The sequence below is a fragment of the Aulonocara sp. 'chitande type north' Nkhata Bay genome, linkage group LG1 (genome assembly GCF_057382095.1).
Source record: "Aulonocara sp. 'chitande type north' Nkhata Bay isolate Kocher_YH1m ecotype deep benthic linkage group LG1, A_spYH_male_GT1.1, whole genome shotgun sequence".
Classification (NCBI taxonomy): Eukaryota; Metazoa; Chordata; class Actinopteri; order Cichliformes; family Cichlidae; genus Aulonocara; species Aulonocara sp. 'chitande type north' Nkhata Bay.
In genome coordinates this window covers 30,587,187-30,613,864 of record NC_141344.1, presented here as the reverse complement: position 1 = coordinate 30,613,864, position 26,678 = coordinate 30,587,187, and the positions used below count along the sequence as shown (strand labels likewise).

Genomic DNA, 26,678 nt, shown 5'->3' with positions numbered 1-26,678 from the left:
AAAATTCAAACCGACAGCTTGCTCTGTAACACACACACACAGATGTTGATGATTAGCCTGTTAAATGTGCTATTACAAATGATTGATGAAGGATGCCTCTTGTTGCCTACTATGAACTTCATATTACTTACAGAGGCAAAAGTTGGTCTGGAGGCATGGATCCGTCCTTCTTTTATATACAGTCTATGATCTGTATAAACCCACAACAGCACCAACAAACAAAATAGCATCGACTGCAGCGTTCAAGTATTCATAATTTCAAATGTGAGGCTGTTAAGGAGGGACATGTGCATAAAGCAGTGTACAGGAGGTCTGTAGTTTTTTTGTTGATGATGTAGCATGCCATTGAATATTGCTGGGTTTAAATATTAACTATACTCTGAGTGTACAACAAGGTCAATTAGTCCCATAGGCAACGAGTCCCTCTTATTCACTTTTCTCAATTCAACTGACATGTTTTTATTATGTCTGTACGACTCTGTGGGCACTGTGATCTGACTCATTAAGAGGACAGTCTGGGCTGCAGATGGCCTTTGAAATCAAACTGAACGATGCTGCAGTGGTTTGGACGTCACCTCACAGCAAGAAGCTTCTCGAGTCGACTGGAACGTTTCCGTGCGGAGTTTGTTCTCCATGCATGTTTGTGGGTTTGTTCCAGAGCTCCAGCTTCCTCCCACAATCCAAAGGCACGAAGCTTGGATATCACCAACTGTAGGTGTGAATGCGAGGGTTCAGTTTAATGGACTACCTGGGATCGACTCCAACCCTCCGATTGTTGTATGGATGAATTTGTCATTTAATGCGCTCCTCCAGAGAAGCAGATCTATTATCTGTTTTCGTTTTTATTAATTTAATCTAATTGAATTACTCACCTGTGATTTTCTGCTTCCTCAGACTAGCTTTAGTGAATATTTGTATTTAAATAAGCAAATCTTTACCCTCAGGGTAACATGTAACGAGGGCTCCACGTCATTAATCAACAACACATTTGTCGCATTGCTGTTTGGCTCTGGGTTTAGTTAAAAGCTGAATCGAGCCCCACGTCATCCCTAAGGTCATACGGTTCCTGTGCGGGATGACAAACCTCTTTCTTGAGTTTATTGAGCACCACGTGATTTTCAGTGAGGATGTCTATGTGGCATGTATTCTTTTCTAAAGTCATGGTTGTTTTTCATAGTTAAAATGTTACAAAGTAGACATTTTCAGCGCATGAAAAACGGCGACAATTTATTAAATTTAAACTGATTTCATCAGAAAGAAAACCCGTGCCAGTGATGTTCGGCCAACGTACCGTATGTAATTTATTAAGCGCCGAGTGCTTCTGCCAACATCGTGGGCCAGTTTTATAATTTAGCCTGAGCTGTGGAGGTTACTGAAATTTGCAGTGGTCTTGGAGTCCAGCCTTTTTGTGGTCGTGTATGCCGTGCCAATATGACAGCATGGAAAACCAGACAGTAAAAGTCTTGGCACCCAAATTGACGGGAAAACAAGTAAAAGCCACAGACTTTTTCTCTCTCTTTTGCTTATTTACACTGTTTTCCAATTTAATTCACAGGGATTTCACAAAATAGGACTTGAGGGTTACATGTCACATGTCTGAAAACTCATCATCAGCCAACAATATGACACATCAGTGTTATTTTAAGTCTTAACTCTTCATTTGAAACGTATAAAAGAACCTGGGGAACACCTGCCACACAGCTGACTAGTGATACAATGAAAAACAAAGGAGATGCATGTCATCTAATCGTCCCATTCACATTACAGTTAACACCCACAAGGGATGTGTCCACTTTATCAAATTATATGACGTATAACTTCATTCAGTCAACAGTCTGTGCTTGCAACATTACCTTTTTTCATAAATATCATGAAAAATGATTCAAATAGTCACATACGTCTGAAATCATGTGGACCTGTACTAAGAGAAAGTGCATAGTGGTAACTAGTTTTATCCTTTAAAATGAGGTTAAATAAGAAGAATACATCTGGTTCAGTCCAGTTTTTGTCAGTCACAGTATGGTGAGATGTGCAAGCTACACCCATAACGTGCCTGACGTCTTCATTCTCAGTCTTTTTTCAAGTAATTAATGTGTTGAATTATCGCTCAGCTACTAAAAAAAAAGATGAGTGCCACAAACAGCAGATTCAACAGTAATCTACTCACTATTTCAGGATCGCCTTACACTGAGGCGTCACCAGGTTAAAGATGAAATGCCGGAGAGAGGGACAGATCCTGGGATCATGATCTAAAGTAAAAAGCTACTTTATATTTAGAAAAAAATAGACAGTCTGTTTGCATAGTCTGGAAGTGATCACTGATTGGGAACTCGTTCCCTGGTGGGAAAGTCCATAAGGAGCCCGGAGTTGGGTTGTTGTTGCACCTTTGCACAGTGCAGCTGGTGCGGAGGTTGGTCTGTTCTGGGCTCTAAGCAGGTCCTGGATCTGTGCAGAAGGGCATCGTCGACTCTGAGGCGGGAGGAGAGCAAACAGCAGCCAGTCTGGAGGCTCACAGCAGACAGCGGTTGGTTATCTAGATGAGGAGAAAGCAGCCTGGTAGTGGACTCCGACACCAGAAATGTGCTGTTATTTATCAGTCTTTACACCTGCTCCCACATACAGCAGTACTGCACAGCATTAATCAGTACTGTTCCTGCTAAACAGAATTAACAAAATACAAGAATATCATAAAATAATACAATATAATAATCATAACTTAATAATATTGCTGATATTTTTTATTTATTTCTGCAAATTCCAGTTATAATTATTCAGATTATACTTTTTTAGCCTTTATTTTTGTTTGTAATCGTAGACAGAACAGCAGGGATAGAGCAACAGGGAATAACAGGTCGGGCTAAACCCAGTCCTCTGCAGTGTGGTTGCAAATTTAACCAGGTGAGCCATACCAGCACCCATATTACACAGTTTAACATTATTTAAATCACTGATGATGCCACTGACACCACGTTACTTACCTTTCTCTCAGGGGTAGATTTGGGTTACCAAGGAAAGACAGCTGCTGCTCCAGACTGCACACACGGAAGGCCAAGTAGCACGATGACAAGATGAGGAGAATAATACTGAAGACAGAAGAAAAGATGCACCCGTTGGTCTAATTAAAAGTGTATGTCATCTTTGCTGATAGTAATGAGTCTTGTAACAAAGTATGAGGGCTGTAATGGCTTTTGATGAACACTGGGTGGCGGCATTTGGCTACACTGTCCTGCAACAACTCAGCCTAAAGAAGAGTAAGAACTGATTCTGTAACAAATCATGTCTTTTCTTTCTTATTATGCAGCCACAGTCATTCATATACAATAATAATAATAATAATAATAAAATGAAATGTTGGGACTTTTATATAATATAACTTAGCTGTAGTTTTTAAAATATACTCTGCATTATTACATAGTGATAATAACATGATGATTTACCTATTTATCTACTTCTGAATAAGTCTGTTATATCTCAGAGAGATTAGTCTCTTCCTCTTATTCAGACAGGGGACAGGGGTCAGCAACATAATAAACAGCTAGCAGATTGACCTAATGCTTTCTGGATAATGCACAGTCTCCCAGGTGGTGGAAGGAGCACATACTGTCCTAAAGATAAATGATTTATTTATATAAGAGACAAATCTTAGAAAAGTTTCATGGGAGGAAACTTGTTGTGTGGAACAAATACAAAATAAAAGGTGTTTTATCAGCTCTGACCCCCTGTGTTCACTATGAGTCAATCATCCACTATTTATATTTCTGCATTAGTGTGTGTGTGTGTGTGTGTGTGCGTGTGTGTAGCTGTGAGTCAGCTCCTGGAGGAGATGAAGGTGGTGTTGTTGGTGTCTGTATGTTCCTCAGTATACTCACAGCAGGGTGAAGAACTTGAGCAGCTGGTACTCCATCTGGCCCAACTCTGCCACTGGCTCAGATAAAAGACCTCTGTCTGTCTGCAGAGCTCGCTCTGTAACACACACACACACACACACACACACACACACACACACACACACACACACAGTATAATAAAACCATTAATAGTGGTTGACTGTACCACATAGTCCCCTTTAAATATTGCTGCCTGTCTACCACTCATATGCAATTACAGTGCTTTCATATATTCCCTGAAAACGATATCCAGAGTTGAGGAGTCATAAATAGATACTCTAATTCTGTTTCTACCTTTTTCTTCATTCACTGTAAACAGTGCAAACAGTCTGTGTCATACAGAACCACAGCCTCCATACTGCTCTGTTATTATGTGCATTCTTCTTCTTTACACTGTGGTGTGTTTTTGTAGTGAGATAAAACAATTGTAATATAGGTGTTGACTTACATCCCAGCTTTCCACTCCACAGACGAGCTGTGACAATAACGTACACAAAAGCTCACGCTGATCTGACATTTAATAGAGAGCAGCATTATTGGAGGAGAGTATGCAGAAACAATATTCAGCAGATAACGCGGAAGCTGTCCTCACACAACTTGGACGGCAGACATTGCTCGTCATAATCTCTACTTAATCTGCACCCGCCCAAAGCTTTTTAATACAAGCCCCTCAAATGATTTAATCTCCATTTGAGGCTTAATGTGTTGTTGCATAAGAGGAACGTTGCAATCCAAAAGCAATTACTCTCTCAATGCCCCCCTCTCACACACATGTTCTGTCTGCACAGCATTCAACTAACAATTAAAATGTTTTTTTGATTCACGACCCAAAATTCGAAATATTTTTAAATGATCAGCTTGAACATTTTTTAAAGGTCAATGCAACCCCTGAAGTTTCTCCAGGCCTGCTTTGGGACACCCTGAAGGCTTACACCCGTGGACTGATTATATCATATTCAGCAGGCCTGAAGCGGAAAAATCAGATGGAACAACGGAAATTGGAACTGGAATTGCACGAACTGCAAGCTAAACATAATGAATCACCTTCAGAGCAATTAAGGAATGAAATTCAGGTGGTTAAAACAGCTTTGGAGGCACTATTGACAAGAAAGGCTGAGAAATCTCTTTTCTTCATGAGGCAGAGGTTATATGAGTTTGCTAATAAACCTAACCACTATCTGGCCAATCTTCTTCATAATAAGGGTGCTGGTTGTAATATCCCATGTGTTAGAGACTCATCTGGTTTACCTAAATATGACAATTTAATTATTAATGATACTTTTAAAACTTTTTATAAGCAGTTATATACCTCCCAGTTTAAACCAACATTGGAACAAGGTATGCATCACTTCTTCTTAGGACTAAATTTACCTAAAGTTACTGAAATCCAAAGGGATGATTTATGTAAACCTATAACAATTAAAATGTTAAACAGCAAATAAGTGTGGCTCAAAAAAAAAACAATTTAATAAGAGTATAGCATCAATTTAATCGAACTTCTGGGATATTTATTGATTCTTTTCCCTACTCATCTTTTCTGACTGTTTTTTCATTAGTTTTGCATTTGGCAAACATGGTAACATGGTTCAGGATTACTGATTGGTGGTGGGTCAGTGATGGTCTGGGGAGGCATATCCATGAAGGGACACACAGATTTCTACTGGCCAGACAACGGCAACCTGACTGCCATTAGGTATCGCATGAAATCCTTAGACCCACTGTCAGACCCTACACTGGTGCAGTGGGTCCTGGGTTCCTCCTGGCAAGAGGATGCAGGAATTGACAACGCTGACTGGCTTCCACTCTTGGAAGCCTAAATCCAATAAAGCACCTCGGGGGCATTGTGTTTCTGTCCAGGTTGCACCTCAGACTGTCCAGGAACTCAGTGATGCCCGGGTCCAGATCCAAGATCAATTTCAACATTTTTTTCCACTTTGATTTTTGGGTTATATTTGAATTCAGCCGTCCATAGGCTGATCATTTTCATTCCCATCAAACAATGTGGCATCCAGTCCATCTTTATAGATATCCAGCATGAAGATTCTTTTTCCCCATCGAGATCTGATATGTTTTCAAAGTGTTGCTTTCATTTTTTTGAGCAGTGTCTATTAATGTTTAATCGATTAGTCTTCTTCTACTAAATCAATGACATTTAGAAAACACACAGTAACAACATGTCTTCAGTCTCTCCAAAGTTAATTTACCTCATACTAAAAATGACTTCCTCCTACCCTTAAACCTCACAGATTAACACCTCCTTACATCTTAAAAATTTTATACTCCCCCCAAATTAAAAATGTTTAAAATAAAGATACAATACAATACTCACTCTTAGAGTGCATAATGCAGGCACTTTATTCCACTGCCCTGCTGGGAGTAGATTTTCTTTCCATGCTGCACTCCTGTGAAAATCTGTACCTTTACCACTGGGACGTGTTATACAGAAAGATAATTTATTATTTTTAAACGGAGACTGAAAACCCGCTTGTGAGATTACTTCCCTCTTTTTGCGTCATAAAACTCAATTAGTCAAAACTCACAAGACCCTGCGATTACGTGGCCTTGCGTGAAGCCTTGACCTTTGTATCTATGATGTAACGCTGCATCATTATCTAGTTTTATCACCTTCGAGTTGCTGCTCTGATTTGAAGGGTGTGTCCGTGGCACTCAGGCTGCTGGTTGAGTTCCCCAGGAGGTCGGGGAGGGAGGAGGACACAGACACGACCGAGGGTTTCCTTCTCCACTTTAACACTGATGGGAATTCATCAACCACTGGGAACACGTCTGGAGCTGGGAAGTCATCCTGTGGCACAGGAGGAAGAGAACAACAGATCAACACATGAGCTGTCAGCACACGTCTGGTTTTAAATAAATGGTTATTATATTATTAATAGTAAAGCCTCTTTGAAAGTAAAAAGCCTTAAATTAGATCAAAGCCTGTAAGGTTGCAAGGGAAAGAAATCTGGGTGTAAATAATTTTGTTTTGGTAATAATGCAGGTATAAACTTTTAAAAGCTCTTGGATGTTTCACTTTTGCCATAGTATGATGACATGATAATCAAACACCCTGTTTCCATGATTATTATCAGTCCAGGTTAGAGTATGATCAAGGACAAGTACGTTAACACAACTTAATTATTCCTTCATGCAAAAGCTGTTCTGTCGCAGTGTAACCTGTGGTGTGTGTGTGTGTTCATGCACACAAACACACAAGGTGACTTCAGAGAGCTCTTTGATAGCATCTTGCAGACTCGGGGAATAATGCACTGTGAGGCTGCAGCTGCAACAAAATGATGTATTGATCCTGTCTGTGTAGGAAGGTTAGTCAGCCCTCTGATCAGTGTTTCAAGCTACTTCAGGGGTACACTTGCTTTAATTTTTCCAGTTTTAAGATTTTTAACAGTTTTTTTTTTAAAGTGGTTTCTCTCAGCGGAAGACATGTCCTCACTGACCAGGGATAAGGTTGGCTCCTCCATGAACTGCTTCAAGCTCAGACTCTTCCCATTGACCTGAAGAGGAAAAGCAGATCACTTCTGTAACTAACATGTACACCACGACAAATTAAATTAGCAGTGTAGCTCTATATGTGTGTGTGTGTGTGTGTGTGTCCTCCATCTGTCACCTGCAGGTGTGTGCAGATCCTGCGGAGGACGTCATATACACTGTCTCTTGATAGCAGAGACACAAATACATACTGAGAACATAAAAAAGAGAAACAGGGAAATAAACATTCAGTTAACTTTATCATTATAATTTTTACTGTGCAGTAAACACCTGAGAACAACACAGCAGCGTATACCCATGCAGCCAGTTAAGGTTTCTATTTACAATTTTGAGAAGACCCTCAGTTTAGATAAGAGATTATTTCTGTTTCACATTCCCCCTGCCTCCCCCATAACACTAATGCTTATGATGTTAGTCCGCATGCAGTACATTTATGGCTGCAGACAAGCATAAAAATATTTCGATTCTGATTTTACTGAATTGTAAAAAATCTGTTAGAAGTCACCTGGACTTTTCTGATCTCATTTTGGCTCACGTACCAATATTCCTTTGACCTGGATGGAAATTTGAATCACTGTGCGTGCGTGCGTTATCAGTCGCTTTTAAGATGATAAACAGTCACGACTAATTATGTTATGTCTGTCACATGCTTCAACAGAGGCGTGTCTTTAATTCCTTAAATAAGATGATGCTATAAACTAACGTGCTGTCCGGTGAGTCACACTACGTGATGTAAATATAACAACGATTTATCTTCTGAGGTCATTTAGTTGGTAGGAATGGATTTTAGCACGCAAAGAATGTAAACATATATTTGATCAGCTGAGTTAGTGTAAGGAGAAATAAAGAAAGAATGAAAGAAACTGAAGGTAAAGACAGAGGTTGTATATCCTGGTAGGCAGATTTTTACAGTGGGAAGATCCATTGTTAGAATATTTAATGAATACTTCTGTGATTTGGTGCATTATATAGGTCGTATAATGACAGAATGGCTTTAACCTTTTTGATTCTCATAATGCTGAGGAAGCTGCTCTTTTGTCTATATGTGTGCGGACATATGTCTGCTCCAATTAGAAAGAATATTCAGTAAAATATTTCCTTGTAAAACAAACAAACAAACAAACAAAACATCTGTCTCTGTCTTTATCTATTTAGGTTTATAGCAGAACATTTTAAAACAGGACAACAATGAAAACAACGATCTCCGTTCTATCTTGTCAGCTGACAGTATTTCTAACCTTGATATGTAGTTTATATGTAACGCAGCACAGTTAATGTTTGACCACATTACTCTATAAATATAGGGCAACATGATAGAGTTCAGTTGTAAATTACTAGAGTGCTGCCACTTCTGTGGGTTTTTTATGAATCACAACTTTGAATTTTTTGCGTTCACCATTTTTTTTTATCATTCCTTTCGAGTGAGCAAATCATGCTTTTAAAAATGAGTTAATTTGCCCCTCTTCTCTCCCTCAGCACGATGCGCGGTGCACACAAATAATTAATTTGGTGGAACAATTCATTAAAACATTTTTCACCCTCTGGGCCACACTGACTTCAGTGTGTTTATAGGTCTTTTTTTTGCACAGTACTAATTGGCAGTTGAAGATGAATTACCCAGATTTAACTAGATGCTAATGTAGCTATTATTATTCACGCATTGTTGGGGCCAGGGCAAGAGCTGAAAGGTGCAAATTGTCCTTGAAAGCACCACCTGATGAGAGGTTAAATCTGGTGTGACAGGAAGTTATCTTAACATTGCTGTAATGGTGGAAAAACCTTTCGCTCTCTTGTGTTAGCAAGCTGGGACTTCACTCTGCTTCTAACTATAGCACCGTTCTATTTTTTTCCATCTCAGCTTCAGTGGAAAAAACGCCCTTGCTGAGCTAATCAGCATGAGCATTTCAGTTTATGGTGACTGTAATGTTTACCTTCTGGCCGGTGTCTGTGGTGATAGCCAAGCCATTGGGTACGAGGCCTGCTGTTTTGTGCTTCTTCACCAGCCTCACAGAAACGACAGGGATGGCCACCTAAGGAAAAAAATAGATTTTTAAAGCAGGGGTGATAAGGAAATAACACCCTTGTGATTTCAGTAGATGGTAGCAGGGAAGTTAGAGCTAATATCCATCTACGAAAAGCCCTCAGAGAAAGCTCAAAGTGGACACGAAGCGTGTCTTATTTCAGTCAGAATGTGAGGAATGCAGTCTGAATAAGTAGCTTATTGTCACTGAAATGTTACGAGAGGTTTGGTTTCAAGGAAATGAAGGAAAAGGTACACTGCACAACATCAAAGAGAGAATAACATAGCTGATTAAGGTTAAAGGTTCAGTAAGTCTAACTGGCCCTCGTATATAAATTCACCGCACATACAGACAGACAGAGGTATTTTATAGAAGACTGTGAAACTTCACCTCAGTCTGTAAGCCTGACTGATTTTCAGACAAATAATTTGTCCAATCAGTTTGTACGTTTTTCAGATCCGCTTGTCAGACTCTGACAGGGAGTAACCCGGTTCAAGTTTCTCAGTCGGTTTAAATTTATTAAGCTGTCTGCCAGTCATTCGTACCTTGATGTCCTTGCCGAAGAGGTTGGCATAGAAACACAGCCAGTTTCTGGAAATGTATAGCCGGCCTTGTAGGAGGATATCTCTAAGAAGAGCGCAGGAGTACACTGAGGATAGAAGAGACAAAAGCTCTTCTAACAACAGTAAAACTTGATGAAGAAAACCTTAAAAAGCTTAATAGTAAAAAAAATAGTTCTACTAAAAATATTTTTACTTAAAAACCTGAAAAGTAAAGTACACGCCCTCTGCATGCGCATTAATGTCTGCCAACAAAAACACAATGCAAAAAAAAAAGAAGCTCCATTTAATTCTCACTATCGAGTTTCAGTAGAGGGAGCTATGAATGAAAGAACGGATGAGTGACTTCTGATGCAGCTCTAGTTTGTGAGGTGACGGATGGGTGAAGCTGCAGCTCTGGTCAGGACTGAGCAGAGGCGTGTGATGCCACCGAGGCTACGCCGTGACTGCTGGGCGGTCAGTAAATCCCTTCAAACTGTACGGCTACGTCTCGCTAAACATCTTATTTTCTATTTTCTTATTTTCTACCCGATATACAAAAGATTAAAGGTGTGGTTAGGGAGGAGTTGGAGATGTTTAAAGGCACCTGAAAAGCCCGAGGTTGAGTTACATAAAAGAAAAGAACAATATAAAATGGATTAAGTTACCTTTTTAATGAATAACACGTAATGACTCATTCGTTGCAACTTCAAGGTCGCCAAACATTTTATTTCCAATTCATTTACGTGATAACAGCCACCAATTAAACTAATCTTTTTCATTCTGATGATTGCTTAACTGACTCACTTCAGTTACTATAGATGAGCAGCTTGAGCCAAACAGAGTAAAAAACACAGTACCTTTCATGAGGATCTCATCCTTGGGCACGCACTGGAACAGTTTGTGGTACTGCGAGTTGTACTTGCTGACAGTCTGTGCAGAGGGACAGGGCAGAGTCATGAGCAGCTCCTTGGCGGACCGGCCTGCCTGCACAGCACCGGAACCACCGCCGCCACCGGCCACTCCGGCTCCGCTCGGCGCAGACGCCACCCTCTCCCTCAAAGGACGCGAGTTCTGCACCAGGCTCAGCACGTTGGCACCATACTCACACACACACTCGCGAACATCCAAGGCCTGGAGCAAGCTGCTGCAAGACACACACTGTTCCCCTGTCGTCGGTCAGTACTGTGACAGAGGACTGCCTCTGTGCAACTACCTCTAGTCAACACGTCCTACAAACACACACGTGGCTCTAATGTGCGGACCTACACACACACAACACACACGCGCTGCAGACGCCTCGGTTTTTACAGCCACTGAGCTCTTTCACAACTACAAGGTTGTCTTTCTCTTCCTCAGATACACCAGTGACACTACACTTTACAGCACCCAGCTGACACCCTCCCTCTTCTCCTTTACACACATACACACACTCTGCCCTCATCTATAAAAAAACACTGGTACTCCTCACTGCTCTCACTTGAAGTCTGCTCTTTTTCTGCCTTTACCTTTCCTCTTCTCCTCTGTCAGCATCTTGTCTGTAGTGCCAGTGTCTCACACCTAAAATTCTTCCCTTGTTCAAAGAAAAAAACGTCCATTTTCCTCCCCCGAATGCACGACAGAGCTCATTCATTCCCCACCCTCCTCTCTCGCAGCTCGACTCACTTCCACCTCTAGCTATCTCCAGCACAAGATTAAGTTTCTTCTTTTTTTGTGTCCCGTTGTAGCTCATCTATCTTTCCTTCAACTTGTAGGTGCTCTGTTTGTTATTATCTGCTGCTCCTGTTTTTGTCTTTCTATTAATAGCTCACGCTAGAGCAGCTCCTGTCGTCAGGACTATGGAGCTTACAGTAGGTTACAGTAATTCAGAGGGCTCAAATGCCACTGCGTGAAAGCTGCAACCATTACTGGGGGATGATTTGTTGACAAATTTGTAGTTCAAATGGTATTATGCGGTTTAGTTTGTGGTGCGGTTGTATTATTTCTACTCACTGATGACAACGTTGCTGTAAATTCTCTTTTAATGGGGCAAGAATCTGGTACAAACGTAAAATGAAGGAGTCCAAATGTTTCTCAACTTTATCATCTTAACCACAGGAAATAAAAAGGATTCAATGACTGAGCGCATTTATCTGCTTTCAGATTTAATTTAGCAGTACAGAGAAAGAAAATAATGTTTTAAAGGATGTTCCACTTTTATTGAGTATTTAAAGTAAAATACAATTAACTGGACTTGAGTCACAGACACAGTTAGGAGCAAAAAGAAGAGATCAGACTCACCGAGCCCCTGTAACACTTCTTCAAATCTTCATAGGACAGGTCTTCAATCAGCTGAAACCTGTGATAAAAAAAAAAAAAATACACTTAGTTATACCGACATGCCATCTATTGCCAGCTCATCTCAATGTGCTGTTTAAAAACATTCGTTTTAAAAAATATAAGAACACTTGAAGACAGATTGATGTCGTCACGTGAGCTAAACAAGGCAAAAATCGTCATCGTGACAAATGGTTAGTTAATCATCAGCATAAATGGAGGGAGATGTGGGCTGCCATAAAAAACAACATAAAGATAAACACTGAGCTGTTCAAACACAAAAAGTGGCCATGTCAGGAGATTATCTGTGTCACTCTTTTAATAGTAGATGAGCACACACGCACACACACATATAACTGGCATCCAACTTGCCTCAAGAGGAATAGTCAGAGTGTTGCAGCAGATGTCACAGCATGATACTCATATCTTTTGCTAAAGCAGACACACACACCCTCCCCGCAGCAGATAAAATCCAGTATAATCAGACCTTTAAGGAAAATGTCATTGAAACATACTGCTGTTCCAGTTAAGAGGTTTAAAAGGAGAAGATATGTATGCAACAATAAAGAGTAAAAGGCAGGGTGTTCTCGATGGTTTCTTTTCTGAGAGACTTGCCTTTCTTCCTCTGTTTTCTGAGAGCGCTGGGTGATTGACAGCGAGCACAGCAAGATGTAACGCAGCGCTGATACGAAAAGAGCGCTGCTGAAGGAGATACTGATAAATCAGGAGCTCTGGCCAAACCAAATTGAAGCTTCGCGTGCTCTGTGATGAGTTATCACACTCCGTGGAAGCCACTTCTTGCACTGTGCGAGAGTAAGAGGCTTCAAACGAAGGGCAGAAAGTGAAACTTGGTATATTCCATCATATAGAGCACAAGTCTGTTGCATCATCTCAAAGTCATTGCTCTCACATTACGAGTAAAAACATACTGTTAAAAATATGAAGAAGCCTTCAAGTGTCAGATAAATTATTAGTCAATCTTATTTTTACACAAATACAGTACAAATCCATCATTTTCAGGCTGATCACAAAATATTTATAGATGTCACTGTATTTATAACTGTATTTTAACTACTTTTACCAACAGCCTTATTTACCTTTTTTACGTACACACAAAATCTACTTCTCAACATGACTTCTTCAGCATCACATTTTGTATTCTCCTTGAGAAGCGTCCTATACTTTATACAATGAGATGCTTTTATGTAAAATCCCCCTCTCTGTTGCCCTTATAGCAGCAGGGCTGTCAGTGTCCCGTCTCTCCCCCAGAGGAGAAACGCTCCTCTGGGTAAGAAGATAGCATGACCTCTGTCCTAAACAACTCTCTCTGACTCTGGTAGTTTTTTCCATGCAGCTCTTTGTCACCGTGGAGATGAGAATGACAAAGTCTGACCGCCGGGGTGCGTGTCACGATGACGCCAAGATAATTACATCACCGTTCAATTTAAGGTTAAACAGCTTTATTTAAAAATCACCAGCATCAGAAAAAATATTCGATAAAACTGAAAAATGCAGTACTAAATATTATATTATGTACTCGAAGTAATGTGAAAAAAGCCATGAGACCAGGAGAAATCAATCTGATCAGTATGATTCAATATTTGCTAAAATGAGTATTTAAAGATGTTTCTCACGTGACTTTTTTAAAAAAAAATATTAGAATACAATATAATCACACAAACCACCTGCAACTCAACACCTCAAAGACTAAGGAACTGGTTGTGGACTTCGGGAGGTCCAGAGAAGGTCCACTGCCGGTTCAGATAGAGGGGGAGGAGGTGGAGGTGGTCAACAAGTACAAGTACCTCGGGCTGTGGGTGGACAACAAACTGGACTGGTCATGCAACACAGAGCACCTGTGTAAAAAAGCCCAAAGCCAACTGAGGTCTTTTAACATCTGCAGGAAGCTCCTGAGGATGTTTTACCAGTCAGTGGTTGCTGGAGTACTTTTCTATGCTGTGGTGTGCTGGGGGAGCAGCACAGCAAAGAAGGACTCATCCAGGCTGGAGAAACTGATCAGGAGGGCTAGCTCTGTGGTCGGCATGAAGCTGGACACTCTGGTGTCAGTGGCAGAGAAAAGGACACTAAAAAAGACTGCTGGACATTATGGACAATGCTGGGCATCCTCTGCACACGGCCATTAACAACCAGAAGAGTCTGTTCAGTGACAGGTTGCTTCTCCCCAAGACAAGAACTAACAGACTTAAAAACTCCTTTGTCCCACACGCCATCAAACTGTTTAACTCCTCTCTGGAGGGGAGAGGGAGGGGAGAGAGGAGGACAAAGGAGGGGGGAACAACTAAGCTGTAGTGCCTCTTCACCCCACTGTGCAATACCTTTTGTTAATAGTCAATTTCAATACTTGAAATGTGCAATTCACTTGTATTTTTATTTTTATTCCTATTCATCCCCTTCGTATATTTTATTTATATTATATGTCTCTGTATTTATATATGTGTGTGTGTGTGTATATATAATATTCTGTAACTCTGTAACTTCTGTCGGTGCTGTGCTTTTGGATACCGAATTTCCCAGAGGAACCCACCCGAGGGATTAATAAAGTTTTATCTTATCCTCTTATCTTATCTTAATATCATTATAGCTAAGGTGTATGTCAAAGCTAAAGCTAGCCGCTACCAACTGAAATGTTAGAGAGTGAGACTTTTAAAAAGCAATAAAATCGTTTGGAGAAAGAACGGGAGATTTAAAAAGGACAGAAAGATGCCTCTAAAATAATGCTAAAGGACCAAAGTGATGACTCCTTCGCTTAAATGTAAGGTGGTCACATGTTATGTAACTTCAAATTTGTAAATAAACCTACAGGGGTTTGAAAAAGTCAAAGTCCACTCGACACACATGACATGATCTTGCTCCGTGGGCAGATTGCTCGGTTGTCTTGGTGACAGATATGCTGAAATGTGAGCTCAGTAATCGTTTGCACCTTTCTTCAGTGTTTGCTTAAAGTTCTGAGTAAGAAGTGCAAACCTGAAAACAGCTCCATCTGTGTGACAACTGAGCCAACTCAAGATGATAAATTAATGTTGTTGAAAAGATGAATCCTATATATCCAAGAAGGCTTAAAGTATAAGAGAGCAGAGGGTCTGATAAATGCTATGTCAGCCTACTGGCTGTGTGACTTTGTGTGTGCGAGCTTGTCACTGTTGTTTACACAAGAGCAAAGCTGTTCCAGCACTGCCAGGTCTCCTGCTGGTACTCCTGTAAACCTCACAGACCTTAAAGTGATATATCTGTTGTATTATTCTAGGGTCTACCTTACAATATAAAGCGCCTTGAGGTGACTGTTGTTTTGATTTGGCACTGTATCAATAAAATTGAATTGAATACCAGCCAACTTATATTATGTGTCTGCTTAAAAACAAAACAAGACATTGACATCATCCAATCATGTACATAGACTGTATGAAAGGTGACCCAAATAATTGTTGATTATTGTAGAAGGGTCTTTAACCTGCACTCTCTCTGAGGGCCAGTGAGGATAGACTTCACTGGCTTCAAAATGAATTTTAGATTGCATAGAAGACTGTTAGTAGCTTCCCCTGTGGTTGAATCCCACAGTAAGAATTTTTCTGATAGCATTAAATTATCAAGTTTTATTATTCTGTGTCCAATGCATCTCTTAACTCCAAATGCTAAGCTTCACCTACGGGTGAAATCTCTAAGCTGAGGCTCAAAAACAGCAGTCTGTGACACACATCTTTTATATACAGTCTTTGACAATGAATCCAAGTAGCCAGACTGTCTCTTTATAATCTGTATTTTAAATGTAATGAATTTATACTAATATATTGTGTTGTTTTGTAGTATCTACTTGTATTGTGAGGTACATTAACTTACAAAATGTTACATGCTGTGAATTTCATAAGAAATTAATGACCCAAATATGTGAAAATTAAGTGTCATTAATACAAACGTAGAGACCAAAATAAATAATAAGTAAACCATAACCAAGCTAAATAAGAGCCATAATTTGGCCATTAGATGAGCAAACTAACCTCTGTTCAACCTTTCAAATGTTTCATTATTTAATGTAGCTTGCACTAGATGTGAAATTCACAGTTTTCCTCATTAAGCCCCCTCCCCCTCCAGGCACCCCATCATCTTGTGACCACATTATGAACAACAGAGCATGTGTGCTGCTCTGCCTCCCTGCCTGCTGGTTCCCGCCTATAAATAGGCTACACAGTGGCTCTGCACTCTCAGGTGGAGAGAAGAGAGTGATTATTAAAAACACAGGCGGGTCTGTGGGGACTAGTAAGCTCTCTAGTATTCTATCTCCATCTGTCTCCCTCTCACTCTCTCTTTTCCACCAGATCCAGCTTTTAATCAATACTGTAGGTGAATTTGGGCAAAAATCGGGACAAAAGTGCTTTGGGCATTCCCACATGACTGCAGGATAGCTGTGAATGTGGTTTGTGTTGAGATAAAGCATTTTTTACAGTACAAACAAGGTCACGTTGGAATGATACAGATATGGACAGCTCCACTAAAGTTTTGCTTCGTGTTTATTTTGGGCATTGTTCAGAGGGTTTGAAATGCACAGGCTCGGGAAGAAATCATCAAATGTTCAGTGTGTGCTGAATACAGGAAAAACAAAGAGTAATAACAGCAGCAAAATGTGTTGGATTTGTCCTGCACACAACATATACTGAGCAGCAACAACTTTCTCATAGATCAGGGGTAGAAGACTGATCCCGACCATCACCTCTGAAGTTTGGAAATAAAAACAAAGTAAAATGCTGCCTGTGGCACGTGGGTTCGTGTGTGTATATGCATGCACTAGACTGTCACAGTGCCCTTGGCTGCGAGGCGAAATGGTGAAACTAATTACAAGCTCAAAGAATCCTAAATTGAATCCTAAAATTAGAAGGCGAACACCTCCCATCGGTGGCCAGTGTGGCAGTGGACTCGCAGTCAATAATTTAGCTGGAGGAGTGGAAACTGGGACTGGGAGCACTGAGAGAATACGTCTCTAAATGACACGTGTCCACGAGAATGATCGGGAGTTTAAAATCAAAGTGTTCTGAGTGGGAAATGAATAAGGTCACACAAGTGGGAAAAGTAAAGAACGCGTGAATTTTTTTGCCTGCGTGTCCTGAGAAAATCTGCGTTCATTTGAAATATTTCACACAGAAATCAGTAGAGCACACTACAATCAATAAGAATTCTCACTGCTTTACAATAGTGCAGTAATAAAATAATAAAATAACTCATCCTTTGCTTTCAATTGAATCCTTTTTTGCTTTTGCTAATTTTAACTGAAATAGAAAAACTACTGGTGCAGCAATTACTGAAATGACTAAAAATATATATCTGTATGAGCTGTATGAGCATTCAAACAAATGATTCTGTACAATAAAAGAGGTTAGATGGGTAAATATCTACTAATTCGTGGATTTTTAGCCCCTTTGAACGTTTGGTTTTACAGAATGTAACTAAAGAAGTTCAATTACTTCTTTAGTTACATTAAATTATTATTAACTTTTAATCAACTTACAATGATAAACACCAGGTAATGTCTAGCACCACGAACATTTAACAGTTCGGAGCTAGGCACTAAATGAAAGTTATAGTTGAGACCAAAAGAGCTGTTGGACTAACAACAAAACAACAACAACGAAAAGTAGCCATGCCTAAAATCATGCTTTATCAAGTATTTGATTCTTTATGGGACTGTGTTTTACTAAATTAATATCATGTTGTATTAAATAAGTCTCAAAGTCAGCAACAGAGCTCATAAACTCATTAGTATCTACTGAGGTATTAATTGAAGGGGGAATTCAGGTCATTTTCTCATACATTTCTATAAATTCTGAGAAGTCAGAGGCTCTTCTGCACTGGCTTTACTTTAGAGCCACGGCGTAAGTCTATCTTTTAGAAACAGTCTGTAAATATTTGCATGCTGGAACAGAGCTGCATTGAAGTGAGCTACACACAGGAAGTGGATCAAATATAGACGCACCGCTCATTGAGGTGCTACAAGTTTAAGCTAACGTGCATAAAGTGTTCAAGTCCCTGAGTCCGTACCTCAGGGCTAAATCCCATCCCAGAGCAGATTCCCCCAAGATTACATTGCTCCTGCCTTCAATCCTTCTTATATAACACACCAACACACACATGCAGTATATCTGCAGATGCACGCACACACATGTCCATATGAATACTCACAAAAAGCATGATGCATTAGATTAAAGCACTTTATTACGAGTATAACTATAGCATGCCTCCCAAGCACATATATCTTCTTCAAGACCCTAAAGGGAGAAGAGAAAAAACATCCTGTCTGCAGTCTCTTTATCCTTATGTATGCGTGTTTGACCATTGTTTGACATCAAATACAGCTGAAATAAAAGCACAAAATAAGTGCTGTGAAAATAAATCTCCTAGGGCTGACACCCGTGACCGTGCACAGGATACAGATGGTGTGTGGGATGAAAAAAAAAAAACATGGAAAGAGTGTGGCGGAGCAGCGTGTGTTTGTGTGTGCAAGCTTTGCCTGAAGTGGCCGTGTGTGTCGTCGTCCTTGGAGGGGTCCAGGTCCTGCGTTGAAAGCAGGCCTATTTCTTCACTCTGCTCCTGCTGCTCAGTCATGCTCCTGGCCCTGGATACACAAACACACAGCTCTGTGTTAACAGCGGGTAACCTCTCTGCTCGATCTCCATGTAGACGTGTAAAAGAAATGGTTTGTTTTTGCCTCCGTGTTTGACTTTAAAGTGAGCTATTCCCAAAAACTTTATGGGCCAAACAAGTGGACTCTGTCTTCAAAATCAACACAGAGGTGATGCAACATTCAAAGTCTGACGCAGCTCACTGGCACTACATTAAAAATATCTACTTAGCGAAATAAATCTGTGTGCTTGTGCTTGTGTAAACTGGGTCAGTTTGTACCCTCTCCCAGATGTCTACAATGAAGCAGAGCACCCCAGAGGTTGTGCAGATGGCTGACCTGATCTGCTGCTGTGAGCTGACTCAAACATTTTTAAAAATACACTTTATACACTTTTCAGCGCCACGTGCGACGTGAAATTAATTTTTCTCGGATGAGAAAAGGAGAAGAAGAAGCCATGAATATGACCATTGGTTGTGCGTGAGCTGCTCAGAACAATATCTCCTCGCAGGCTGTGATTGACAGCAAGCCGGGCAAAGCGTGATTCACACCAGGCTCGGTAAAGCGTGGATTCAGCAGAAATGTCTGATCAACTTTCAGCTGTTATATGCCTACCTGCATATGTAATCTTTTTAGTTACAATTTCAACTTTAAATCTGTTGCACATATCTGGTTGACTTCACCTGTTAAATATTTCCCAACCTTTTAAAACTACAGACTTTCAAGTGGTTCACAGTTTGATTTGTTAATCTGTGGGTTTTTTTTGTTTGTTTGTTTTGTTTGTTTGTTTTTGGGGGGGGGGGGGGGGGGGGGTGTTGCATCTTGCAAGGCTTTGTGTCAGGAAGGGCCTCTAGCATTAAAAACTGCTAAATCAAACATGTGCAGCTACCATGTGACTAAGGGTGCAATCTACTTAAAGTAGCATCTAGTGGCTTTCATCTAGTCCAAGGGTTTATCCAGTACTTTAAATAGGTGATAACAAAACAGTGCATCAACAGTATAACAGTCCTTAGCAGTTAGCAGTTCTGACTGTGACTATCTCTGACTTTCAGGTAAACATTACTTCCATAGACACTATAAAACATGGAAGTAGCTTCGAGGTCTGACAAATTAAGAAAATGCATTAGTGCCTTTAACCTACATTTTATCTGAAGACCACCAGATGGCAATTGCTGTGGACTTGCGGACCCATAGAAGTGTACAGGAAAGCAACTTTCTGATTTGACCTTGATAAACACTTTCCTCCTGAATTAATGGGCTCAGTCACTCATTTTGGATCACATTGAATGAAAAATGATGTCTGGTTTGTGAAAACCTGGTCGTACAGTGGGGGAATTCACAACCCCACTAGCGGTTTCATAGTCTGCGCATCTTTTCAAATGTATTTTTCTGTGAAAACCTTCTTACAGCTTCAGCGTGGGACTTCAGAAACCAGTGGATGGCTTCATGGGAGCTACGTCAGCCTCTAACGTAATTGTGTGAATGCTGAAAGGCATTCACACAATAGTTTGTCTCCTAACATTTGTCTACTTTTAGCTGACACCGCTGATTTGTTAATCCTTTCCATTAAGTCAGTGGTCTACTTTTAGCTACAAATTTTACCTTTTAGTTACTTTTAAAGATTTTAGCTTTTATTTATTAATACTTTTTATCCTTTACGTTTGACTTTTTTCCAGTTTGTGCATTCACTAGGTTCCTATGTCTATCTATGACCAGCATAATTGTAGAATCATAATTTTTTTAATATACCTTTACATATATATTTGTCGAAATGGGTGTTTATGTATTCCCCCACCTATTTTATACACCTATTGTATAATTTGAAATTTCAGCACTGCCTTGCTCTCATTCCCACCGACTGAATAAAGATCTCTGTAACTATATCTCACTCATTTTGATTGCAGTTTGCTTTGCCTCAAAGTTCAACATCACATTCATTTGAAATGTGTTCACTTCCTTTTTCCCCAATTTGGATATATTTTTAAATAAAATTGTAATTCATTTTTTAATTGTCCTAGTAGTCCACAGTCTGTCTGGTAGTCTTTGGGTACACAAAAAAAGGTTTTACCCTTGTAGTGTTTGTGCTTTTCCTACATAACAGCTTCACCTGAAAAGCTCTAGCCCATCTATTTTGTTTCCTCCCTCACCTGCACATCTTTTTTTTCACACATGCACACACAAACACATGCTTGCCCTGTGCTATACCTCTGGGAGAGGGGAAGCCTTTACCACCTGCTCTGGTTTAATTACAGGTGCTGATGGATATGGCTCCTGCATGCAGTTTCCAGTATATTATCTCTAATTGGCCAGAAGGCAGAAGTTTTGCGTCAGCCGCTGACCTGTTCAAACAATAGCTGTCTGTCTGGTGCTTGAGGTTACATCTGACTTGTTGTCTGTGATCACAGAGGACTAAATGGGAGGTGAAAGGCTGAATACATAAGTATAGGATATGTGGGGTCTTTAAGCAGAGTTTAAAGGATTCAGGAGCAGTATTTGATCCCAGATGCTGTATTACCGTGAATTTGCATAAATCTCACTTCTTTTTGTACACTTTTTCCTCTTTAGCTCGTCCACAGAAGGACTGGTAGCTCCCCTTACGATAAGGGTTCAGATCGCGCGAACAGGTGTGAAATGTGTGTGTTTAGTTAGTTAGTTTGTTTGTTTTAATCAATTTTAAATCATGCTTTTTATTTGTTTTTGTTTCTAATGTCTCTGTAAAGCACTTTGAATCACCTTGTTGTTGAATTGTGCTATACAAATAAATTTGCCTTGCCTTGCCTTCAGAATCAACATATAAAGGACTTGAATTAGTGCTTACTTAACAGTGTTTATTTTAATAATTAAAAAGAAAAAAACCAATGTGTGAGACTTGTGCATTTGCAGAACAGAGGCTTTTTACAAAATATGGGTAAATGTTACTCCAAAGAGATATGGTGCTGTGAAAACCCAAAGAAGTTTAATGCAAAAAGTGAAGGTTTCTGCATCTTTATTTAAATGTTTTTATATATTATTTGGCCTACTTTGAAAAGAAATACACACTGTTATTGTTTCAATTCATTTTGCTGTAGTCTGAAAATCAGCTTGCAAAGAGATAAACTTGACTCAGTGGATACATAGATAAATGGACCTTTTACCTAACAGCTGCAATTCTTTTTCACATTTGCTTTTCACATGAGGTAAGACTAACTCATTCACAAGCTGCGGGCTTACAGTCTAGACATTGTATAAAACATCTATAGAAATGCATCATAATGACCAAGACAAACAGCCCTGAGATAAACCAACTTTATATCGCTGTGAGTTTGATCGTGAGGATGTTTAGGCCATCTAAAATAGGTTTTATTTAGTCTGAGTGGGTTTCCTGGAAGTAGACGATGAATGCTGCGTCAAATACACCACAACCTGTGATTTTCTCACAGTCATCTGGCTATATTAGCATGTCTGTCTGGAAAATTATTGCCCGCACTTAAACCTCTGATTAAAGTTGGACTGTTCATGTCATCCAGGAGAGCAAACTGAAACAAAATATACCAGGCTGACCAGTTTCTTAGGTAAATAAGAGGTGAGACACTCATTCATTATGTTAAACTCCAATGCTGCTGGAAAAAAGAAGCAGCCTGGTGAGCTCTGTCACAGTATTTCAAGACTAGGAGCATCATTCGAAGCTATCTGATAATGAATCCTTCCTGTTTTTGATGAGAAAGTTCAATACGTAGTCTGTTTATGTGAAGGAACACGCTCTCAAAGCTCATAATTCATGAGATAATGACAAAGCGAATTTGCTGCTTTTCAGTTTTATATGACGCGGTTCAGATAAGAATCAGTTCATATAAAATGATTTAACAGGCTTCCTCTTCTACCCGTGCTCTGCCTCCACAAAGATGGCTGGATGTCCCCATGGAGCCACGAATGAATACATAATTAATACAGAGCTGGCTAAATATTCCAACAGTATAAGTTTTGCATTTTTCTCAACAAAACAGGGTGATGCATTGTGATGAATACTTCAGTCTGCTGTTGGAGCTGGGCAGGGAGTCAACGCTGCTGTAACTTAGAGTTTGTACCACGATTATGAGGCCAAACAATACATGGCCCATTCATTAAACACACTGAGCCTCAAACTTAGCTAACAAAGCAGCGTCCCACCTATCATCTTACGCCAGTGCTCATAAAGACAATACACACATGTATAAACTAAAGGTTGGGGTCTCTTCTAACCTTTGGCCTTTCTTTAGGCCAACTTTCATTCCTTCTGTCTCACTTTCTTTGTTTCTTGCATGAATGTTTTTCAGTTGAAAGCCATTCTTCTCTTCACCTCTCCTCTTCCATGTCCTTCTTTGTGTCTGGACATTTTTTGCTGTCACAAGACATCCCTCAATCCAATAAACTCTAATCTTGTTAAGGTTGCTCATCACCGAGGTCGTCCCTGCGCTCTCTCCACCTCTCGCTTCCTTGTAGACCAGTGCACCAAGGAAAATACCTCCAAATTTCTTTTACAATCTAAAGTCACGTTCATTTTTGAGGCTACTAAACCAAGAACTTTGTCTCTGATTAGATGCGTCAGTAATAAACCATCTGGGTTGTTTACAGTGGATATGCAGGAGAAAAGGTTTAATGTGTCTACAAACGCTGAAGGTGACTTCCTCTTATAGGGACATTGAAGCTGCCAGCAGGAGCTTTCTCTCATGTACAGCAAGTCAACCAAGAGTTTACTCATGAAAAACGCTAACCCAAGGGATATTTGTTTGCAGAGCTTTGGTGCATCACATGGCACGGGATAATTATTATTTTCTTTCGTTTTCTTTGTGTCCTTGAATCAGTCCGTCTATGAAACACATGTACAGCCTTTGGACTCTGGCCTACACTGCTTGAGACCAGACAAAGAAAAAAGAAACCCTCCCCATTGTGCAAGTACCTCAAAACAACCTTTGATGACAGAAGTATGTTTTTAAAGCAGTACAACCCTTCAAAAGTCCATCTTACCTAAGACTTAATGGAGCAGAGTGATTGGTTTAATGGGATTAGAGGAGGAAGGGGAAATTAATAGCTTTGTTGAAAGGTTTCTAGTTACTTCTAGTTAGTAGCCCATTTAATAATTTATTTGTTTAGTGTAGGTATGCCGTGGCAAATCGATAGGCCACTAGCACCTTCAGTTTTAGTAGTAATAAACATGATGATTATGGGCTTGTAAACACGTTTTGAAAATAACTTCATATTTTACTTATATTTTTCAATTTAAGTGGCTACTTCAAGGATTTCACATTATATTCGTGAAGTATATCCGCATGTTCAGCGCCTGACTTGGAATAAACGCCGCTTTTACAGTATTCCCGAAAGCAGCAACGACGTGAAGCTAAACAAGACAATATCTGAATAACCGGGGCCCTTCAAAATAAAAGCAGAAAGCGTTCAAATTTAGAATACAAATAGACATGCAGTAGGCTATAAGGGGCACTAAAACACAACAAAAAAAGTAAATTTTGGTAAACTCCACGACCAGCAACTATTCATACAGACCATCGACATCTCTAAATTCCTCAGTAAATCCCTAAAGGCATCACGGGTGCATTTTTTTTTAAAGTCATTTCCGGAAGCATTGCTGTTTTTTTCTCGCTAGCTTGATTTACATAAGGTTTCCTACCTGTAGCTCAGAGGCTGCTGTCGCTTTTTCCTCTGTTGTTTTCCAGTAGCTCCACTAAATTCTTCAGGTCTTAGTGGTGTTTCTCGTCAAATTCATTTTTTTATTTTATGCTTTTCCACGACAAACTAACAAAAGCACCCAGTTTCCCGCCACAATAATTAAAGCTTAAGCAGGGAAATAGGGCTGAGCTGCAGCGTCTTCACAAGTGAGTCCGAGTGTGAGGTGGGTTGAGCTTACCTATTAGCTAACTGTTTACAGCAGCCGGGGATTACACGGTGGCTATTTTTTCCCCTCGCAGACGCTCAGAACAGCGCGGCTCGTTCATTTGCACGTGCAGAGATAACGGAAATTAAAAACATGACGTAAAAGATCAAACTAGTTAGATAGTTTTTTTTAACTGGGGGAGGGGTCGTGACTTTCATTCTATCTTTTATACGTTAACAACATGTTTCCGTTTCCAGCTGAGGAGTTTAAAAGTGTATAATGTCCTTATAAAGCGTTACTCAGAGGCAATGTCTCAGCTCTTAGTTATTGGCCACGTTATCCATGGAATAAAATAAAAAGATAATTACATCTCAGAAGTATTTTTAAATAACTTTGTAAAGATTATTCAGCGTATCATTGTATCATCTGCAAATTATCAGACTGCTGTTTCAGACTTACATTCATAGTAAACGACCAATAACTGACATGTAATGGCTGCCTTGTTACATTGCAGATGTTTTGCACTCATATGGAAGCAACAAATGTGTCATCTGGTGCAAAACCATCAAGTGGAAGATTTAAAGGAGAATCGTTTAAGGATGTTTGAAGGGGTTTAGCCGCTGTCCCTCGTCTTTCTGTGCACATGTACAAACAGTAAAGGTTCAAGCATCAAGCTGTCTGTGTGCATTAAGTGCTCTGAGTCCGAGCTCTAAGGTCAAACTGAGACACTTTCCAGAGAGGATGTTGCACTGAGGAGTTTAACTTTTGAAATCGCAGTCCAAACACTGCTACTGAGTTGGGTCGTTTTAAGTTGACAGTGCCGCACAAATAAACCCTGAATCACACATTTTGTGGTGTCAGTGATGACTAATTGACTTATCATAGACATGTCATAACTTGAACTGCTGACACATTTGTGGTGATCCCTTCATCCCTGCTTCTCCTCTGCCATTCACGTTTCAAAGCAGAAGCAAAAACACCTAAATTGAAAACTGATTTCCTACTGCTGTTTAAAACAGTGATCTTTTTTTTCTTTTTGTAATGTATGCATGGATGGGATGCGTTCTTGAATGTGTAACCATCCTAAAAACACTTCCTGTGTGCTGTTCACTGACCTGGCTCTGCTGGCTGCTATCCTCTGACTGCAGTTACCATGAGGGTGGCGGTAGTGGGGGACCGGATAGTATCTGTCCTGGCCTGGGGCCTCGTCGGCTGGCAGGGCCTTAGGGCTGGCTGCGTAGATAGTGCATCCCATGAACACCTCCTAGAAGTCACCTTTAATGTCCTACAGTTAGCGGGTGTGAGTCGTCCTCAAGGTATCCTTCCTCTGAGCGGCCTGTCCTGCCCTGATGCCAGCCAGCTGCTCTGTGGAAAAGCCATTGGCTCAGCACATTGGTAACTTAACCCCTCCTTCCCTCTGAATCTCTCCTCCAGCCTCACTCTCTCTAGTTCCAGCCCTCCTCCCTCTGCAGAGCTGAGAGCATGGAGGATAATCAGATTTCACATTTACACTCACCAAAATCATCCCCGGCCTAATCACTCTCTGTCACTGATGTTGCATTATGCTATTGCATAGAGTGTACTGTCAGTTCAGGGGCATTAGGGGCAGCTAAAAATATCCCAACTGCCTGATACGAATGGATGTCGCACCAGATGCAGATAAAGTTTGAGCACTGTGTGCACATATGCAAAGTGACGCTCTCAACAGACTCAACTGTTGACAGCTTGCAAGTGTTTCCCAGAGGAGCATAACATATATTCCAGTTAAATGTATGTATGCTCCTCAAGCATGCAGTGCAAGCGAGTCAGCTGTAAAACTCAGAAAGAGGCAAAAATCTGACATTTGATCCCACTGAGACAGACTGTGGTCTCTTTAGAGACACTGCACTCATGTGGCTGTGTGCCATGGTGCAGTTTCTGCAGGCTAAGAGGTTTTTCAGA

At 40.3% G+C, this 26,678-nt stretch overlaps 1 protein-coding gene across 3 annotated transcripts; it reads right to left on the bottom strand.

Annotated features, from left to right (window-relative positions):
* Positions 1-26,164, bottom strand: gramd2aa (GRAM domain containing 2Aa). 3 transcript variants are annotated; one of them, XM_086293027.1, is made up of 12 exons: positions 25,853-26,162; positions 18,782-18,886; positions 12,232-12,289; positions 10,812-11,112; positions 9,958-10,061; positions 9,323-9,421; positions 7,510-7,581; positions 7,340-7,396; positions 6,513-6,690; positions 3,870-3,963; positions 2,979-3,083; positions 1-2,533 (listed from the first exon to the last, which is right to left on the bottom strand). In XM_086293027.1, the coding sequence occupies exons 1-12, from the start codon at positions 25,990-25,992 to the stop codon at positions 2,530-2,532; spliced, it is 1,317 nt and encodes a 438-aa protein (XP_086149153.1). In that variant the 5' UTR covers positions 25,993-26,162; the 3' UTR covers positions 1-2,529. The 3 variants fall into 3 exon arrangements, with proteins under 3 accessions (XP_086149153.1, XP_086149169.1, XP_086149162.1); XM_086293043.1 differs by having other exon boundaries at positions 10,812-10,884; positions 25,853-26,160; XM_086293036.1 differs by lacking the exon at positions 1-2,533 and having other exon boundaries at positions 2,975-3,083; positions 25,853-26,164.
* Between the last annotated feature and the right edge of the window lie 514 nt (positions 26,165-26,678).

What these genes read in the sequence shown, in the direction of transcription:
- gramd2aa (XM_086293036.1), bottom strand. Translation starts at nt 25,992, where the DNA reads ATGGGATGCACTATCTACGCAGCCAGCCCTAAGGCCCTGCCAGCCGAC. An exon ending in AGAAGTGTTACAGGGGCTCG is followed by an intron (nt 11,113 to 12,231) that starts GTGAGTCTGATC and finishes ACAGGGGAACAG; the next exon opens with TGTGTGTCTTGCAGCAGCTT. An exon ending in GGATCTGCACACACCTGCAG is followed by an intron (nt 7,397 to 7,509) that starts GTGACAGATGGA and finishes TTTCCTCTTCAG; the next exon opens with GTCAATGGGAAGAGTCTGAG.